At 43.5% G+C, this 13,685-nt stretch overlaps 1 protein-coding gene across 4 annotated transcripts in view; it reads left to right on the top strand.

Moving 5' to 3' along the window:
* The window catches only part of Gemin5 (gem nuclear organelle associated protein 5), a 46,460-nt gene that overhangs the window by 670 nt on the left and 32,105 nt on the right, over positions 1–13,685 (top strand). For all 4 annotated transcript variants that reach the window (XM_031350866.1, XM_031350863.1, XM_031350864.1 and 1 more), the window contains exons 2-9: positions 390–550; positions 2,226–2,407; positions 4,104–4,255; positions 4,535–4,654; positions 8,917–9,049; positions 11,158–11,323; positions 12,376–12,588; positions 13,108–13,193. In XM_031350866.1, the coding sequence (XP_031206726.1) occupies positions 390–550; positions 2,226–2,407; positions 4,104–4,255; positions 4,535–4,654; positions 8,917–9,049; positions 11,158–11,323; positions 12,376–12,588; positions 13,108–13,193 (1,213 nt within the window). The remainder of the gene's footprint in view (positions 1–389; positions 551–2,225; positions 2,408–4,103; positions 4,256–4,534; positions 4,655–8,916; positions 9,050–11,157; positions 11,324–12,375; positions 12,589–13,107; positions 13,194–13,685) is intronic.

Raw genomic sequence — 13,685 nt, 5'->3', positions numbered from 1 at the left:
AAAAAACAAGGATTGATTTTTTTTTCTTTGCTTTGCGTTAGGAAATGCCAACTTATTGTATTCCTTATGACCTATGGCAAAATTAAGTAAATATGGCTTTCACGTTCACCAGTGAGCTAGGACTGGTCCACAGCCTGTAAACCTGGCTCGACAAAGGACATGAACATTGCTTTATAGATGAGGAAGAATACTGAGAGTCAAAGAAAAAGAACCTGTAGGAAATCCCTAAGAACAGGCATCACTGGCTCCCAGCGTGTCATTCGTCTATGGACGTTTCTGTTCTATGTGTGTTAAGTGACTTCTGTTTGTCTGCTTGTTGTTCGTCCAGCAACATGCAGTCTAGTTGTCTGGATAGTGATTTAGTTAACCAAGTCTGGTTTTACTTGCAGTTGTAGGAGAGTTGGTGGGACACACTGAAAGAGTATCTGGTTTCACCTTTTCTCATCACCCTGGACAATACAACCTCTGTGCCACCAGCTCAGATGATGGGACTGTGAAGATTTGGGATGTAGAGACCAAGGCTGTAGTGACAGAACACACACTTCATCAGGTAATATGCATCCTGAGTCCTCAGAATGTTTTAATAGATCTCCTCCATGTGGAGGAATGCTACTAATTTGTGTTGATTACTTAGATATGTTGGAAAGTCTCTCAAAACTTTTTTTTTTAGATGCATGTTTTGTTTACAGTAGAGTTTCTGATAGGGGGATGAAACTAGTCAGTGGAGTGTTTGGCTAGCATACTCAAAGCCCTGGGCTCAGTCCCCAGAACTGCATAAATGGACATGGTGGTGCACACCTATAATCACAGCACTTGGGAAATGGAGGCAGAAAGATTAGGAGTTCAAGGCCAGCTTGGTCTACAGGAGATCCTGTCTCCAGGAGAGAGACAGAGACTAAGAGAGACACCACAAATTAACTAAGCTATCTATTTATGGAAGTAACATTAAAGTATGACTAAATCTAATCAGTCTTTTAAAGATATGGGCAATTTTTCCAATGTACATCTGCACACCAAAAGGGGGCATTCAGATTACATTATAGGCAGTTAAAAATTACCATGACAGCTCTGATAATCGAACCTGGAACCTCTTGATGAATAGCCAATGCCTTTAACTACTGAGTCGTTCTCCAGCCCCTGGTCACTAACTTTTTTTTTTTAAGATTTATTTATTTATTATAAATAAGTACACTGTAGCTTCTTCAGACACCCCAGAAGCCATTACAGATGGTTGTGAGCCACCATGTGGTTGCTGGGATCTGAACTCAGGACCTCTGGAAGAGCAGTCAGTGCTCTTAACTTCTGAGCCATCTCTCTAGCCCTGGTCACTAAGTCTTATCTGTGGCTGCTTTCATGATATAACAACAGAGTTGAGGAACATCGACAGAGAGCATGGCCTACAAAGTCTAACAGAGCTAATAGGTCCATATAAAACAAACATCTGGGCTCATGAGAAGGCTTTCCAGGTGCAGGTATTTGTTCTGTAAGCTTGATGACCTAAGTTTTGATATTTTGTTTTATTTTCTTTTTCTTTAATTGAATGATGTATGTGTATTGTGCCTGTGTGCTTGGTGTCTATGGTGGTGAGAAGAACGTGAAAACTAAAGTTACTGGTGATTGCTGGGAAACAAAGCTCTGCAAGAGCAGCAAGTGTTTTTAAGAGAGCTGAGCAGTCTCTCCAGCTCCCTGAAGAGTTTAATCTTCTGTTAGAGTCCACATGAAAGTAAGAGAGAACTGGCTCCACAGTATCTTCTGACTTCCACATGATTGGCTATGGCATATGCTCCCCCAACACAAGAAATAGAAAATTTAGGGGCTGGAGAGATGGTTCATTCATTAAGAGTGCCTCCTACTGGCCCAAAGGACCCAAATTGGGTTCCCATCACCCTTGTGGGTTGGCTCATAACTAACTCCAGATCCAGGGAATTCATTGACCTCTTCTGGCTCCATATACACACATGGCCTGTGTTTGCACACATAAGTAAAAATTGTGTATGTGTGTGTGGAGAGTGTGTCTGTGTCTGTGTGTGTCTGTACATCCATGTCATGTCCCCAGGCATGGTGGTACATGGCTGCAATTCTAGAAGTCTAACTTTAGACTTAACTCTCTTGCTGTACAGGTAGTTATACCATATTTCTTAAGTAGCTGTCATGTGCATAGCATTAGGCTGCTTTACAACCCAACACTGACAAATGAGACTCATCTGGCTTTGCTTTGTTTGAAGCATACAATATCAGCACTGCATTGGTCTCCGACAGTTAAGGACTTAATAGTCTCTGGGGATGAAAAAGGAGTTGTTTTCTGTTACTGGCTTAACAGAAATGACAGCCAGCACATCTTCACAGAGCCCAGGACCATATTCTGTCTGACGTGTTCACCTCATCACGAAAATTTAGTAGCCATTGGGTGAGTACCGAGTAGTGTGCTATCTGCTGATGGTTCGGCTTAATTCATGGTCCTGCTTTTCATTCCCTTTGCCTGTGTGCCTCAGTCCTCAGAGGAAGACTGCAGCCTGGGATGTCATATGTTTCCGTGATCTCCAGATTCAGACTTTTCTCTGCTCTGTCTTTCTATGATACTATGTTTTCTTCTCTCTTTCTGTCTAATTTTTCATGCCACCCTTCAAAAGTTAGAAGTGCCTTCTTTCACTCTTGGCTGACTTACTTAGACTATCTTTGGATGTGGCATTAACTGTAATATCAAGTGACTCTGCTTCATGTACCTGAACTAGGGTATGTGTATCCTAACATGTTCCTCACAAATAGGACAAAGAAAGACAGCTTCATGATACCATATATGAAGCCTTTGGATGTACAAAATAGTTTGTGTCTTACTTGGGAACATTTATAAAGAAAAGCTAGGGATGCTAGATTATAACTCAGAAACATTGGCTACCACTAGGAAATCAAAGTAGAAATTTGGTAAGAGTAAATATAAGCTATTTTGGTGACTACTTATTTATTTTTTCTTAAGCTAAGTATAAGATACTTTAAGGTTTTTTGGTTGGTTGATTGGGGTTTTTTTTGGTTGGTTGCCTTTTTACCATGTATGGTTATTTTACCTGTATATGTGTTTTGTATACCATGTGTTTGCAGTGCCTTAGGAGACCTGAAGAGGGCACCAGATCCTCACCTTGTGAACACTGGGACTTTGGTTTCTTCTAGAAGAGCAGCTGGTGTTCTTAAGTGCTGAACTATCTCTCTAGCTCCCAGTAGATACTTTTTAATGTATTCAAAATATTCACTTTTTAAAAGGCTATTAGAATCTCTCAGTTTCTACCGAATTCATAGATTGACACTTAGGTACAGTTTAACAGTTCTTGTTAAGTTTGTAGTTGGAAAGCAGTATCATCTGTGTAGCTAAGGATGTGGCTTCTCTGGCAGAGTGCTTGTCTAGCACACACAGAGGCCTGGGGTCAGTCCCAAGTACTGTATAAAGCAAATATGTTGACTTGTGCCTATGATCTCAGCCCTTGGGAGGTGAATGAAGTTCATGATCATCCTTGGTACATAGTAGGTTTGTGGCCAGTCTATGATGCATAAAGCTGTCTCAAAAAAAAAGTTTATTAGTTGACTGTTTTTATTGCTAAAATCTTTTCCCCTTGCAGGGCAGCAGCAAAGCAGACAAGCTGTAAACTTAGTGGGTACTGGGAGAGACGGGTAGAGCAGGAGGAAAGCCCTGTCTTTTGAGTTAGGGTCTGTCCTGGAGGCCTGCAAACAGCTGTAAAAGAAGGTAGGGCATGGTGGAAAGGGGGTCTTCAGAGCAAGAGTCTCAGGGTAAGCATATGTGGGATTTGAGCTGGTATCTAAACAGACAGAAAGGGAGAAAAAGGCCTGGCAGTGGTGGCGCACGCCTTTAGTCCCAGCACTTGGGAGGCAGAGGCAGGCGGATTTCTGAGTTTGAGGCCAGCTTAGTCCAAACCAGTGACTTCCAGGACAGCCAGGGATACACAGAGAAACCCTGTCTCAAAAACAAACAAAAAAATAAATAAAAAGAAAGGAAGAAAAAGTAAAGTTGTGCTGCTTGGTTAGAATTCAGACAGGTGAGATGTTTGGCAGTGTGAATCTGCAGGCCCCTGAAACGTTTCTAACTTATTTTTCAGCTACAAAGATGGCATAGTGGTTATCATTGACATCAGTAAAAAGGGAGAAGTTATTCACAGGTTTCGAGGCCATGATGATGAGATCCACTCCATAGCCTGGTGTCCTCTGTCTGGTGAAGACTGCTTATCCATAAACCAAGAGGAAAACTCAGGTAAGGTGATGGAAGGAGGGGGAAGAGCTGAGTTTGGGGAGTTACTATTTAACCACAAGTGTTCAGTGTAAATTAAAAATAAGCAGTTACTATTCCTGAGTTCAATTCCCAGCAACCACATGGTGACTTATAGCCATCTGCTATGGGGTCTGATTCCCTCCTCTGGTGTGCATGAAAACAGAACATTCATCCGTGTGTGTGTGTGTGTGTGTGTGTGTGTGTGTGTGTGTGTGTGTGTTATATTTAAAAAATAAAATAAAATCTCTATCTCTTTCCTAGAAGAACCTGACATTCCCAATGGGAAGCTTATAGCAGAAACCCCCATCACAAAAGGCTGCTACTTAGCCACAGGAAGCAAGGATCAGACCATTCGAGTCTGGAGCTGTTCCCGAGGCCGGGGTAAGGTTGATGCCTAGAGTTTATTCTGCTTTCTTTTCTGTTGCTCAGGTAATGCAACAAACCACTTTGGAGGGACTAAGAGTGATTGCAGCTTAATTCCAGGTTCTGGTCCATTGTTTTGTTAATTTTTTTTTTTTTTTTAAGGACTGATTTGCTTTTATGTGGATGGGTGTTTGCATAGACATGTCTGTGTACTATGGGTGTGCTCATGGAGGTCAGAAAAAGGCACTGGCTTCTCGAGGAACTGTAATTAGGCTGTTCTTAGTCACCATGTGGGTGCTAGGAGCTGTTTCTAGCTCTTGTAGAAGAGCAACAAGTCCTCCTAACTGATGAGCCGTTTCATCTACTGCCCTACAATCCATTGTTCAGAGTAGTCAGAATAAAACGGTCTGTCTCTTCTGCAGTTAGGAGCAGAGAGGAGAGGGACTGCATGCCCACCTGCTGCCCAGCTTTCTCTACTCTTAGCTGCTCAGGACCTAAACCTACAGAACGGCACGGCTGTCTGCAGGCTGTGCTCTGGCTCCTTTCTGCTGCTCTGATAAGAAGCAGACCAGAGGAAACTTAGGGGAGGAAAGGTTTTGTTTTGACTTCTAAGTTACAGTGTGTCACTGAGGGAGTCACTTGTGCTGCTCAGCTGGCTTTTTTGGATAGCCTGGGACTGCCTACACAAGAAATGATACATCCCATAGTGGGCTGCACCCTCTTGTATCAGTTGACAGAGACAATCAGCCACAGATCAGCTCAGAGGCCAAACTAATCTAGATAATTCCTCACTGAGACTCTCTTCCCAGGTTTTCTGTTTTGTCACAGTGTATCTTCCATGGCAAATCCTGTACGGTTACAATAGAATTATCTACTTGTTTGTTTCATCTCATTCCGAGAATATCATCTCCAAAATCTTGCTTACTAGAAAGTTGCTGTCCCCTGTAGCCTATTTAGACCTCTCTGTTCTAGACATCTGGCCTTTGTGTCTGCTTTCTGGTACCTTCTAGAAGGCTTTGCTGAAAGAGCTTTGCTTCCCCTGCAGAGTAAGGCTGTCCTAGATCTTGCTGTGTAGACCAAGCTGGCCTCAGACTCATGAAGAGCCACCTGAGAGTAAGATCTTTACTGTAAGAACGGGAATAATGGGCTTTCCTTGAGTGGAAAAACAGTGATACAGACTCAGCATGTGCATTGAGCCCATTAACAAGCTTGCTATGTTTACATTGTCTTCTTTTTTTGGTTTTTCAAGACAGGGTTTCTCTGTGTAGCCCTGGCAGTCCTGGAAGTCACTCTGTAGACCAGGCTGGCCTCGAACTCAGAAATCCGCCTGCCTCTGCCTCCCAAGAGCTGGGATTAAAGGCATGCGCCACCACTGCTCAGCTCAAATTTTTATTTATTGCTGTGAGGTAGGTATTTGCGTGTGTGAAGGTGCACATCACCTTTATGTGAGTTCTGGGGATCAGACTCAGGTCATTATATTTGCATGACAAGTACTTTGTCCAGAGCCATCTCGCCAGGCCCATAACTTTGTACAAATTAGGCTAAACATTCCCTTCCCCCAAGACACCTGTCTGAGACTGTGTGAACGTGATGGCTATCCATAGTAGCCTTGCGTTCTCCTTGTACAGCAGACCTGCTGGAGAGTACTGAAAAAAATAGTACTTTCTGTACCCCACTTGGAATCTCCTCAATCAAATTTCTGAACTTGGACCCTGGCATGCATTTTTTTTTTTTTTTTTTTTTTTTTTTTTTTTTTTTTTTTTTTTTTTCGAGACAGGGTTTCTCTGTGTAGTCCTGGCTGTCCTGGAACTCACTCTGTAGACCAGGCTGGCCTCGAACTCAGAAATCCGCCTGCCTCTGCCTCCCAAGTGCTGGGATTAAAGGCTTGCGTCACCACCACCCGGCGCATATGTTGTTTTTATTTTGTTTGAGACAGGGTTTCTCTGTGAAGTCTTGGCTGTCCTGGAACTTGTTTTGTAGATCAGGCAGATCTTGAACTCAGAGGTGTGCCTGTATCTGCTTCCTGAGTGCTGGGATGAAAAGTGTGCTCCCCATACCCAGCTAGCATGTGTGTTTCTACTAAAGCTGTGCTTGTGGTTGTAATGGCCAGTACTGGTGATTGGGTCAGTACTGGTGAAGGTTTCCCTTTGAGGGTTAAGCGACCCTTTCACAGGGCTTTACATTATGATTTATAACTGCAAAATAACAGTTATGAGGTAGCAACAAAAATAATTTTATGGTTGGGGGTCAGGACAACATGAGGAACTGTATTAAAGGGTTGCAACACTACTGAGAACCATTGAACTAGGGAGGAGTTAACTAGGAGAGTTCTACTATCCTGCAATTGAAAAGTCTCAAATTAGGTTCTCATTCTAATTAGGAACTCAGTCCCCACACAGAGATACTGGCATGTGTGCATGTTCATGCCTCGGCAGGACAAATAACCTTTAGTGCCATTACCTAGGCACCATTTACAGACAAGATTTGGCTTGACAAGCCAGCTAAGCTGGAGAGTTAGCCAGGGAGCCCTATTCTGCCTCCCTAGTAGTTGAACAAGCATATGTTACTGTGCCTGGTTTCAAATATGGGTCTTGCAGATCAAACTCAAATCCTAATGCTTGCAAGGCAAGCGCTTTACAGGCTGGACTGTTGCGGGAAGTATTTAAAAAGATCCCGCCGGGCTGGAGAGATGGCTCAGCAGTTAAGAGCACTAATTGCTCTTCTGAAGGTCCTGAGTTCAAATCCCACATGGTGGCTCATAACCCTCCATAATGAGATCTGATGCCCTCTTCTGGTGCATCTGAAGACAGATACAGTGTGCTTATATGTAATAATAAATCAATCTTAAAAAAAAATCCCGCCAACTCTCTGGTGGGGGTCAGACGGCTGTCTACCCCATCGCATTTATACCAGCAATTCTCTCCAGCTAGCCCCCTCCAGCTCGGACCCACATTACACTAACCAAATGGAACCAATAACCTTGCAGTTGCATATCACAATACCCAGTAACCCTGTACAATCAATCAAGACACATTTTTTTTTTTTTTTTTTTTTTGGTTTTTCCGAGACAGGGTTTCTCTGTGTATCCCTGGCTGTCCTGGAACTCACTCTGTAGACCAGGCTGGCCTTGAACTCAGAAATCCACCTGCCTCTGCCTCCCAAGTGCTGAGATTAAAGGCATGCGCCACCACTGCCCGGCTTTAAAATCAAGACTCTTAAGGCTTATAATTAGCCAATCAGATTTATGTATCAATAAATTCTCAGTTTACAAGATGTCAATAAAATATTTTCGGAGCCAGTTGATAATGATAAAAGCTTTATCCCAATTATTCTACCCTTGTGATATCATAACCACCTATGACTGGCTAAAGACATGCTGGTCCACGTCTGCCACCATCTTCCTTTTTTCTCTTCTTCCTCCTGCCTTGTTCCCTCTCTCTATAACTCTTAGCTCTGCCCCCCCCCCACCTCTTTCCCTGTCCAATCACAGGCCTCCTGCTGCCCTAATGTGGTTGGACAGGGAAGATCTTGCAACACTGGACTATCTCCCAAGCCTATCCCAAACAAAGATACAATTTTTCAAGTTTCAAAGATAGACTGAAAAGATCTGTTTGGCCTAAATGGCTAGACTGGTAGTAACCTACTATCATAGTAATATCTCCATAATAAAAGGACATGTTTTTTCTTTTTTTTTCTTTTTTTTTTTCTTTTTTTCTTTTTTTTTCAAAACAGGGTTTCTCTGTGTAGCCTTGGCTGTCCTGGAACTCACTCTGTAGACCAGGCTGGCCTCAAACTCAGAAATCTGCCTGTCTCTGCCTCCCAAGTGCTGGGATTAAAGGTGTGCACCACCATTTGATATGTTCTTTCTTGTGTGTGCACATGTATATAGAGGTGATGTTGCATGTCTTCCTCGGTTCTTCATGTTTGTTTTCTCTCTCAGCCTTGTTTTGTAAGACAGGTTTTAGCTGAACTTGCTGCTCAGTGATGAGGCTAGACCAGCAACTGGTCAGCAGCTTCAGGGATCTGCCTGTGCCCCATCCCAGCCATGGTGTGATAGATATACCCCACTGCACCAGGCTGCTGCTGCTTTTTCAGTGGATGCTAGAGGCCTAAGCTGAGATTTGCATGCTTGCATGGCAAGCAATTTCATCACTCCAGCCCCCAGGGTTTTACTATCAATTAGCCAAACAATTTGTAAACCATAGAATTGAGGGTTGCTTGGAGGGTAACGTTACCATTTCACTTTCTTGAGAGCAAATTGACTTTCCTCTAATCTTCAGGTGTAATGGTTTTGAAATTGCCCTTCCTGAAGAGAAGAAGTGGGGGTGTGGACCTAACAGTTAAAGAACGTCTTTGGTTGACACTTCATTGGCCCAAAAACCAACCAACACAGCTGGTATCCAGTTGTTTTGGGTAAGTGTTGAGGTTATACTTTCTAATAAATACTGTTTTCCTCTTGAGATTCAGAAATTCTAGACTTGTATCTTCCAAAGATAAATAACCAAGATTTGTGTTATCGTTGTTACTCATTTTTTCTTTCTTTTTTTTTCTTTCTTTCTTTCTCCCTTTTTTTGAAAGACTCAGCCTCTCAAGCACCTCACTTCCCCCAGCCATCTTAGAACAACAAATGAAATGATAGGTGGGAAAAATTCATGAGGCCTGTGCTATATTTACTAGCAAGAATGACTCCTCAGGACATCTTTATAGTATATGCCATGCCCCACCACCACCACCACCACCCTTACACATGCTGTTTGAGAACCTGGGGTGCTTTAACTTGATCTGCTCTGTAAACTAGGATTTCCACAACCTCATCCTCAGTTCACTGGTATGAGCCACTCATCAGCCTCACCTATGAATAAGGACATTCAAGAGTATAGTTGAGATGCATGGGGAGAAAGACGGCCTTTCTTTTCCCTCTAGGTTTTAATGAGATCATCATTACAGACGTGATTGATGACATCTGTGGCCATCAGTGACTAGCTTATCTTGACCCCTCCCCTTTCTCTAAGAAGGAACTGGGACCAGAAGTCACACTGCTGTCCTGCCTGGGTCTGCTGAGTGACTAGCCCACATCTTGAAACTACCTAGAGACTGCATCTACCATCTTAACATGCAAAAAGATACTGCTTTAGAGACGTGCCAGAAAAGAGCAGAGACTAACTATGTACACTATAGTGTCAAGCTGTCCTGGTTGCCAGAGGCACTGAGAATTTCATGGGCAAGTTTTTAAATAAGACAATACAGAAAAGCACATACAAATTGCCCAGAATGTTAGCCACATCCCTTCCTGACTACTTCTACCTCAAAAAAGATAAATCTTGAACTTTGCAAGTTATGGTTGACTTTTATAAATTAAAGCTAAATATGATAAGAAATGTATTTAAAAGTTAGTTCATGGATATGGTAGCTCATGCCTAAAATAAGCAGTCCTCCAGAGGCTGAGACAGGAGTATCTTAAGGCTAGCCTGGGCAACATAGTAAGTTTCAGGCCAGCCTGAGATATATCCTAAGACTCCCATCTAAAAACATTTTTTTAATTTATTTTTATGTACATTGGGTTTTTTTTTCCTGCATTGCATGTATGTCTTTGTGACTGGGCCAGATTCCTTGGAACTGGAGTTATACATGGTTATGAACTGCCATGTGGGTACTGAGACCTGAACTCCAGTCCTCTAGAAGACCAGCCAGTGTTTGTAACCAGAGCTGTCTCTCCAGCCCCTCAAAAAAACATTTTTTAAAAGCTAGCCCTGAACATTGAAGTCTCAGGATACAAGCACATAAGTGTCCTTCCCTCTGCTCCCTTCCAGAGGGAACTCACTCTGTAGACCAGGCTGGCCTTGAATTCAGAAATCTTCCTGCCTCTGCCTCCCAAGTGCTGGGATTAAAGGCATGCGCCACCAGCTTGTTTGTTTATTGTATGTGTTTGCACATGCATACCATGGCATGCTTGAATTTATAATCCTTCTGCCTCGGGCCTTCCCAGTAACTAAGTTCACACCTCCATACCTAGCTTAAAAACATTTTTCTGGTGGTGGTGGTGGTGGTGGTGGTGGTAAGTTGGTTTTTCAAGACAGGGTTTCTCTGTATCCCTGGAACTTGCTCTGTAGACCAGGCTGGCCTCAATTCACAGAGATCCACCTGCTGCCACCACCTGGCAAAAAAAAAAAAAGAAGTCCTATTGGGGCACAGAGTGTGGTCATCAAGGAAGGGGGCATGCTGCAGGCCCAAGGTGGGACCAGCCCAGCAGTTGGAACCAACAATTTAAGGTGATTGTAAATTCTGTCAAAAATTGATCGGCCCACTGCTAGGTCCTAAGAGTATTATTCCCTGTGGCAGACTGTTCTCCTTGTGAGAGCGCTGTGGCATTCTGCTTCCTGTCTGTGAACCTCTGGTTCTAAGAAGAGGATCCCGTTTCCTCTCTTGACCCTACTAATCTTTTGGAGTTTTAAGTTACCTAGGGAGCATTAGCACATTCCGAAGTCTGGCTAGCTGGTAAGAGATGTGATCTGTTCTTCCAGAGGTGAGCTGCTGCTGTGGGATCTCACGCAGTCATGGAGACGGAAGTACATGCTCTTCAGCAGCTCAGCAGAAGGGCACAACCACTCCAGAATTGTCTTCAATTTGTGTCCTCTGCAGACTGAGGATGGCAAGCAGCTGCTACTGTCCACGTCCATGGACAGAGATGTAAGAACTGTTTCTAGATTTGTTCAGAGAAGTGGTGTGTCACAAGAGTCAGGCAAGAAGGTGTCTGTCCTCATACACAGTTCTTCCTCCCATTCAGCCCCCTGCTAGCAAGTACATTGAGGAGGGTGTTAGCAGCAGGGCTGTCAAAGGCCGTTGGAGACAGGTTGGAGACAGGTCTCTAACTTAGTTTGGCTTTGAATTCCCCTTTGTCTTGAACTTTTGACCGTTTTGCCTCCTCCACCTTCCTTCCAGGAGGTAAAGTTGCAGATGCGAACCACCAAATGTGGTTTATGTGGTACTGGGGAGTGAGGCCATGCTGCATGGTGAGCAAGTGCTCTATCCACCAAGCTGTGACTCTAGCCCCTGAGATAGGGAGGGCTTCAGTTTTTTCCTGCACCCCCAGGGTATGGAGTCCATGGCTTCTCAGGCAGCAGTTCTTGATATCCCTTGTGGAGGCCATGTGCATCCTTCCAGAGTTGTGACAGGTAAGTTAGCTGTGCTCTGACCTGGGGCAAGCCTGCCTTCTCCAGCACTGATTAGATAGCAGGATGCTGAATTCATTAAACATTCCTGGAAGTAAATGTGCTCCCAGATTACTTTGAGCTTTGTGAAACAGTGCAGATTTCTTTCCACATAAGAGAAGCTTCTTCCAGTTCCCTTTAAAAGAATTATTAGATTAAATCCCATTTGAAATACTTAATTGGTGGCCCACACTTTTAATACCAGCACTTGGGAGGCAGAGACAGGTGGATTTCTGAGTTCAAGGCCAACCTGGTCTACAGAGTGAGTTCCAGGACAGCCAGAGCTATACAGAGAAACCCTGTCTCAAAAAGACCGGAAAAAACAAACAAACAAACAAAAAAACCTTAATTCTAGCAGGGCAGTGGTATCGCACACCTTTGATCCCAGTGCTTTCGGGGCAGAGTTAGGTGGACTCCCAAGTTCAAGGGCAGCCAGTGCTACACAGATAAACCCTGTGTCAAGACCAACAAACAAAGAGAAATAATTCCTAACCCCATTTTTCTGCTTTTTCCAATCTTTACTTTTCTTAGGTAAAATGTTGGGACATGACCACCCTGGAGTGTTGCTGGACATTGCCTTCTCTTGGAGGTTTTGCCTACAGCCTGGCCTTTTCTCCCGTGGACGTGGGCTCCCTGGCCATAGGTGTTGGGGATGGCATGATCCGGGTGTGGAATACACTCTCCATAAAGAACAACTACGATGTGAAAAACTTCTGGCAAGGAGTCAAATCCAAGGTCACAGCGGTAAGGGCGCTTCTGGGAGATTTGTTCAAATTCTTCTTAGACACTGCCCATTTGTATGAATTCTGTTGGAAATCAATGTGATGGAGCATGAACTTCTTATTGTCAAAGCTCTAAATGTTCTAGAATCTTTCTTCACAGAGTGCTGTGCACTTCGCTTAAATGTTTTGAGGTATGTGGCATCAGTAGGAGGTTGTGCTGAACTGTGAGAATGCAGTGATTTTAACTTGGTTTCTCTTTTTCTGGCTGCGTGTGTGTGTATATGTCTGTCTATCTGTCTGTCTGTCTGGACAACATGGGGAGGGGGGAGGCTGGTTCTTAGGTTTTGGAAAGAAGAAGGCTTGGAGGTGAGTACTTTACCTCCTGAGCCATTAGTGGCCATATTCTGTTTACTTCTTCTTTTCCTTATTAAACACTGAGAATTAAATAAAGAGCAAGAACATTTCCCAAGGAGCAGTGAGGACTGCACACAACTCTTTTCTTCGTGCTTGACGTACTTTCATCTGGAAACTTCTCTTGTAGCTATGCTGGCATCCAAACAAGGAAGGCTGTTTAGCCTTCGGGACTGATGATGGAAAAGTGGGATTGTATGACACCTGCTCCAACAAGTAAGTACAGTGACAATGCTCCTTCAGCTTAGTGACCAGATTTAAACCTGGCACATTCTAAAGTGATTCTAAAGTAAAGTCTTGGCTCTGATACTGAGATTCAGAACTCAGAATTTTGTTTAAAAGCTTTTGAGGTACTAAAGACACAGCTCAGTGATAGCGACCTTGACTGGCATGTATGAAGTCCTTAGTTTAACATCAAGACATCATAAACTGGGCAACAAGTGCTCATCTTTGATGCCAGCATTTAGGAGGTAAAAGCGGAAAGATCAAGTGTTATGACCAGCCCAGTCTACACAAGAGACCCTGTGTACATAAGGAAAGAAAGAAAGAGAATCAGTTTTTCAGGTAATGACAGTGTAACCCACCTGATGTTTTAGAAACACTGAGATAAGCCGGGCAGTGGTGGCACACGCCTTTAATCCCAATACTTGGGAGGCAGAGGAAGGTGAATCTCTGAGTTCAAGGCCAGCCTGGTCTACAGAGTGAGTT

The sequence above is a fragment of the Mastomys coucha genome, unplaced genomic scaffold (assembly GCF_008632895.1).
Source record: "Mastomys coucha isolate ucsf_1 unplaced genomic scaffold, UCSF_Mcou_1 pScaffold5, whole genome shotgun sequence".
Classification (NCBI taxonomy): domain Eukaryota; kingdom Metazoa; phylum Chordata; class Mammalia; order Rodentia; family Muridae; genus Mastomys; species Mastomys coucha.
Note: the sequence above shows the minus strand (reverse complement) of the source record. Positions and strands in the feature narration are given on the sequence as shown.